The sequence below is a fragment of the Callorhinus ursinus genome, unplaced genomic scaffold (genome assembly GCF_003265705.2).
Source record: "Callorhinus ursinus isolate GAN/ISIS: 27379988/994484 unplaced genomic scaffold, GSC_fseal_2.0 scaffold50, whole genome shotgun sequence".
Classification (NCBI taxonomy): Eukaryota; Metazoa; Chordata; class Mammalia; order Carnivora; family Otariidae; genus Callorhinus; species Callorhinus ursinus.
Window position 1 is genome coordinate 10,206,109 of NW_027397112.1, and position 6,574 is coordinate 10,212,682.

The 6,574-nt window shown below is 36.0% G+C and overlaps 1 protein-coding gene across 7 annotated transcripts in view; it reads left to right on the forward strand.

The window, feature by feature from the left end:
* CDC27 (cell division cycle 27) overlaps nucleotides 1-6,574 on the forward strand; it is a 73,543-nt gene that overhangs the window by 14,958 nt on the left and 52,011 nt on the right. For all 7 annotated transcript variants that reach the window (XM_025890037.2, XM_025890044.2, XM_025890038.2 and 4 more), the window contains exon 2: nucleotides 483-558. In XM_025890037.2, the coding sequence (XP_025745822.1) occupies nucleotides 483-558 (76 nt within the window). The remainder of the gene's footprint in view (nucleotides 1-482; nucleotides 559-6,574) is intronic.

Consider the following 6,574-nt stretch of genomic DNA (forward strand, 5'->3'; position numbering starts at 1 on the left):
TGTTTAAACCACTGTTGTAAGTTTAGAGCAGTATAGTTTAGTGGTTTGAGCAGACCTATAAACAAGTAACTATAACAAAATGCGAGTGCTTCTCTAGAAGAGATACGTTTGTCAAAAAAATGGCTAGGAATCAGACAGGAAACCTTCATGAAATAGATGTTAATTAAGCTGGGTCTTTAGGGATGAGTAGTTTGTAAAAGGAGGTAGGTGAGGGAGCCCACATTCCTCTGTGGGGGAAAAGGAACTACAAAGGCACAGAGGCCTAAATGTCCATGGAGAGTTGAGTGAGTAAATTCAGATATGTTAGGAGCCATACTGTGAAGAGCCTTGTCTAGCAAACTATGGAGTTTACATGATGGGCATTGACCTTTTGTTACTTAAACTAGGGTTGTTGATTTGTTTACTCTATGCAAGGCTCAGCTAGGAGTTACTTTGAAACTCTCTATGTTTGTATATTTATGTTCTTTTTCCTCTACTTTCAGGCTGCTATATGGCAAGCACTAAACCACTATGCTTACCGAGATGCAGTTTTCCTTGCAGAACGACTGTATGCTGAAGGTTTGTAATCTCTTCATTTCTATAGAACCATAAGTGAATAAAATATATGGAATTCTGTCATTTCTTATGACATATATAACAAGATTCTGGGGATCACTTTTGTTTTTCCTTTATGATTGGCGCTAATTCTTAAAACCTTTTTCCTGTATCTTATATGCTACTTTTAATAACTGTAGAGTTGTTCCAGGTTTTACACTATGATTTACTTAATCATTTTCCAACTTTAGATTTTTTTTTCCAGGTTTTTTGTTAGAAAAGTCTATATTCTGTGGCTAAGAGCAAGAATTTAGCCTATAGCCTTGGTACAAACCCTTAACCCTGTCACTTAAATATGCAGTTGTATTCCTTGGGCAAGTTACTCAGTGTCTGAGTATTTCAGATTTCTCATCTATCAAAGATAGTAATAATTGTTTCATAACATTGAAGAATGAAATGAGATAATGTATTTAAAGCACTTGGCACAGCCTTCTGGCATGGTAATAAATGTTCAATAAACATCTGGTATTCTATGTTTTGTTTCTGTCATTAATTATTGTAATTTTCTTTCTAAGAAAGAATATTTCTTTCTAAGATGGTAATATAGAGAATTAGGTACAGCTTTTTGTTCTTTTAAGTCATTTTCTTGGGTTATAAATTCTAGAATGGATTTTACAACTCAAACAGTGTGATCAGTTCTACAACAAATTACTTTTTCCCCAGTTGGTAACCCAGCAGAGAGAGGCATAATAATTTGGGGTGTTACCAGCATAAGACTTCCTTCATAATCCTATATGTATCAGATTTGATCAATTTAATGTATTTTTGCTTACTTGAGAATTGTGAGGTATTTTGTATTGCATTTTTATTACTATAAGGGACCCTGGGTATTTTCTCAAGTGTTTGTTTTAAATTTATTCCTATTTCTGTGAGCTATATCTTTATTATTATGTCTGCCCCTGATTGTTGCTTTTTAACGTTAATTCTGTTGGTTTTTATTATTTCAGTATTTAAAATTTTTTTTGTAGTTTAACTCATTAGCTTTGTCATTTATACTTTCTCCTATTGCTTCAGTAGCTGGAAAATTATCATCTTTCTACCACTACTGTGAATATGTGGTTGTTGGTGGTTTAAAAAAATTTAAAGAATTTATCATATTATCAATTTATTCAATATTATATATTAAACAATGCTTTTTTCCCCTCCCACATGGTATTTACCTTGTTTTATATTAAATTTTAAAAAAATATTTTGTTCTGTTTCCAGAATTTCTCCTCTCTTCCATTAATTATGTTTTTAACCCAATATCATACCATTTTTAGTTAACACTTTATATTGTATTTTAATATTTCATAAGGCCTGTCTCCCATCATTTTTTTCTTTCCAATTCATTCTTTGATAAGTCTTTGCCCTTTTTTTATCTTTCATTTTTCTATGTGTATTTTATTTTTGCTTTGAAATTTCACAAAGATTTTGATCAGTGCCGACCTGTAACCATATAATTCTCTAAATTAATTTAGAAGTATTGACATCTTACTATATATAGCCTTCCCAACCAGAAACGGTGCTGCCTTCTTTTTACTCAGATGTGTGTTTGCTTAACTCAGTTTTTCTACTTTTTGTGACATTCCCATTGGATTACTTGCCAAGAAGTTTAATTTTTTTTTATGGTTACATATAAGCTTTATTTTTGTGTGTTTTGTGTGTTCTTATATGAATTGCTAATGGAATCTTTCTGCTCAGTGGTATGATTTTACGCTAGTAGCAAGTGCTTAGTAACCTAACTGCAAGCATAAGAAGGTAGATATTAGGGGTTTGCCAGGCATGTGTCACAAGAAAGGACAAGAGATAAGAACATTATGAATATAGACAAGATCTGGAACCAGGAAATAGAAACTATATAGGAAAGTTAACACAGAAGGGGATTGGTAAATAAGATACAGAGAAGTGCCAGAAGTCCAGATGAAGTTGAATTGGGAGATGTATGGGAATAACATGGGAGCGGAAGACCATGAGCCAATCAGTTGTAAAACTCTTGCATTAATGAAGCAGAATGTCTGGAATTTAGTAGCTGAGAGTTATAAGGAGAAGGTATGTACTCAGGAGCAGGGAATTTCACAAATAGGCAAAGAGTAATGCTTGGAAATAGTTTTAAGAATCAAAGAGCAAAGAGGAGGGGCCCCTGGGTGGCTCAGTTGGTTAAGCATCTGCCTTCAGCTTGGGTCGTGATCCTAGGGTCCTGGGATCAAGCCCACATAGGCCTCCCTGCTCAGCAGGGAATCTGCTTCTCCCTCTCCCTCTGCCCCTCCCACCTGCTCATGGTTGCTCTGTCTCTCAAACAAATTAATAAAATCTTTAAAAAAAAAAAAAAAAGCAAAGAGGAAACCTTACCTTGACTCTGATTTAAGTGGGATATGAGGGAAATAGCATCCCTTTGAGAGTGCTGTCAGGTCCTTCAAGGGAGAACAGGAGTTCAGAGTTCAGAGAGGAGAGTGGGGAAGATCTGTGCAGCAGGAGTCTGAGATCCCAATGAAAAGATAGAGAAGAGTGAGGAGAGGCTTAGAAGATAATGCAATAGATTACCCTACTCTGCTCAATTATATAAAAGCAAGGTTTATCTTGCATAATCTACTTACATATATTTTCATTGATACCTACACAACCCTCATGTTTTGCTGTCTTATACTTTCTTTTTTGAATTTGTTTATTAAAGGATTGGCAGTTTCTAGTTTATTATAGTTAGGCTCCAGAAGATTGTCAGTTAGTGGTTTCCAGTTAAGACGATTAGGTTTTCCCATAGAATTGGGGCAGGATTCCAGATGAATCTGCATAAAGCTGTTCAGTCCACTTTCTGTCTGTGTTTGATACGGCACTTGACGCTTGGAAAGTTGCTCAGTGTTAGTTTCTCTCAATATACAATTGACCCTTGAACAACACAGATTTGAACTGTGTAGGTCTACTTATATGCAAATTTTTTTTCAGTACAGTACTGTAAATGTGTTTTCCTTACGGTTTTTGTTTTTCTTTTTAAAGAGAGAGGGCAGAGGGGCAGGGAGGAACAGAGGGAGAGGGGGGGAGAGAGAATCTCAAGCAGGCTCCAAACCCATTGCAGACCCTGACGTGGGACTTGATCCCACAACCCTGAGATCATGACCTGAGCCTAAATCAAGAGTCAGACACTTAACCAACTGAGCCACCCAGGCGCCCCCACCCTTATGATTTTCTTAATAGGATTTTCTTATCTCTTATCTTCATTGTAGGAATACAGCATATAACACATATAACATACAGAATATGTGTTAATCGACTGTTTATATTATCGGTAAGGCTTCGGGTCAACAGTAGGCTTTTAATAGTTAAGTTTTGGGGGAGTCAAAAATTACTTGCAGATTTTTGACTCTGCAGGATAGGTGCCCCTAACCCCCTCATTGTTCAGGGGTTAATCGTAGAACCTAATCACTCTGTTTGACTCTTATTTCTATGAGGGAAGATTTTAGAATTTAAGGGCAACAGGAGCAGATACTATCCTAGTTCAATAATAATGACAAGCATAACTTCTACCATTTATTGATTTCTTACTATGTACTAGGCTCTTTACATACTTAATATTAATTCCTTATTTAATCTTTAATAATCCTATAAAGTGGACATTGCTATTGCCATTTTAGAAAGGAAGAAACTGAGACCAATGTTCACAGGCAGTAAGTGGCAAATCTTTCTGATTCCATTTTACGAAGGGTAGCAAATACATGCCACTCTGATTTATGATAGACATCACTAATCTATCATACTACTTATTCCCGTTGAACCAACCTTGGAATTCTTGTTGACACCGTGTTGCTGGCTGACAGTATTAGTTGATCAGAGTTAGTATACTAGATGTAACCTGTTTTCTCTTTTGCTCAGTGGCCTCCCATGCCACTAGTGGTAGGTGCTATGTTTAGAGAAAGACACCCAATAGGGCTAAAGAAGTAGATGGATAGGACCCTCTGAAAGCCAAATTCTTGAATTTCCCTAGTTCCTTGTCATCCATTTGTCTTTCTCCTAAGAGTTGTATAGTTAGCCCTCCTAAGACGGTGGTATAAGCAAAGTGGTGTAAGAGGCTCGCATGTTCATTAGCCATTTGATCTTAGGTAAGAAGTTATTCTGAGCCTAATTTTCCTCATCTTTAAATTAGGAAAAGAAGTATCTATATAACAAGATCGTTTTCAGCACTAACTATAATAATCTACTGTGGTTTCTGGCACGTAGGAAGTCCTTTACAGTTCCTCTCCTCTAGCATAATCTAATACAGTGGCTTTTCATATTTTTTTTTTTTACTCGTCTTATATACGATGCACTCTGATATTTTTCTGAGTGTTTGTTGTTATTGTTTTAATGCAGGTTGATACCCGCTAAATTGATTTCACAATCCACAGTGAATTGAGACTTGCTGTTTGGAAAAACTGTCCTAATCTTATCATCTCCCTCCATATCCCCTTCTGCCATTGTAAGCACGTGTTTTTCCTTCCCGCTGCCAATACCTGATATCCTTGACCAAAGTTTTTCTCCATTGCTAATTGATTAACTGTTGGACAGAATATAGATTCAGCTTTTCCCCTTGTCCTAATAGATAGCATGTAGTACCTCTAAAATTTTCTAAGATTTTTAATTGTAATTATATATATTTAGCTGTTGGGAATGAATAGAAATGGGTGGTTAGGAACAAATAGAAACAGTCATAGACTGACTATATGGGCAAAGAATACATTAATACAATTAATATGGTAGGTCCTCGGAGAGAGAGGAGTTATTTGTGTTTTTAGAAAACTAATCAGATGTAAGTTTTGTGTGCATTTTATTTTATAAGGAAATGCCTAGTGCCTCTGGGGAAAGATGAAAATTTGCTGTCTATGAGACCATATGGGACTGGTGATTGTAACTGGTGAAAAGCAAGGAAAAAGAAGTAGCTGAAGACATTGTGTCAACATGTGTTCCCTAAGTTATTTTGAGGGTCCTCATGAAAAGCTCACAGTTGCTTGAAATCTAGTGTTCTATCTTGATGTAGATTTTGCATCCTATACTACAAAATGTTTATTTTTAAGTATGAATACATTTTATGTTACCATAAAATTGTTCACCGGTTTCTACCTGTCTCAATGATTAATGGACCAGATGTAGAAATTGCACTGGGTATATTGATTTCAGTAAATTGGGTTCAGTTGAAGAGAAGTGAACCAGAGTAAAAGGTTCAGCATTTGTTTCTCTTCTCTAAGCTATGATATTGAGAGCCCAAACTCACAGAAATATGTGACTACAAATGGCAACATTTTTTAAAAAACTTATTTACCAGTTTATGTTAAGGTCATCATTGAGGGGAAATGTCCAGAATGCTACTAGTGATGTGGCATAATGTTTCATTTTTAGGTCATTACTGGAAAATTTAATACATATATCTAGTCTAAAAATTCAGTCAGTTTGTTGTATTTGGGGAGGGGGGCCTCCAGAAGGATATCTGGCCTATTGGCCTAACGTTTTACTATCATAGTTAAATGCTTGCCAGTGAAAAAGATGATGCTATTTAATTGTCATAGTTTTCATTTTTATAATGTGTTAGTGATTAAGATTCAACTCTTCCCAACAGCCTTTTTTTTTTTGACTTGCCTAAACTTTTTTATCTTTAAATTTTTATTGTTATGTTAATCACCATACATTACATCATTAGTTTTTGATGTAGTGTTCCATGATTCATTGTTTGTGCATAACACCCAGTGCTCCACGCAGAACGTGCCCTCTTTAATACCCATCACCAGGCTAACCCATCCCCCCACCCCCCTCCCCTCTAGAACCCTCAGTTTGTTTTTCAGAGTCCATCGTCTCTCATGGTTCATCTCTCCCGCCGATTTCCCTCCCTTCATTCTTCCCCTCCCACTATCTTCTTCTTTTTTTTTCTTAACATATATTGCCTTATTTGTTTCAGAGGTATGTATCTGTGATTCAGCAGTTTTGCACAATTCACAGCGCTCATCATAGCACATACCCTCCCCAATGTCTATCACCC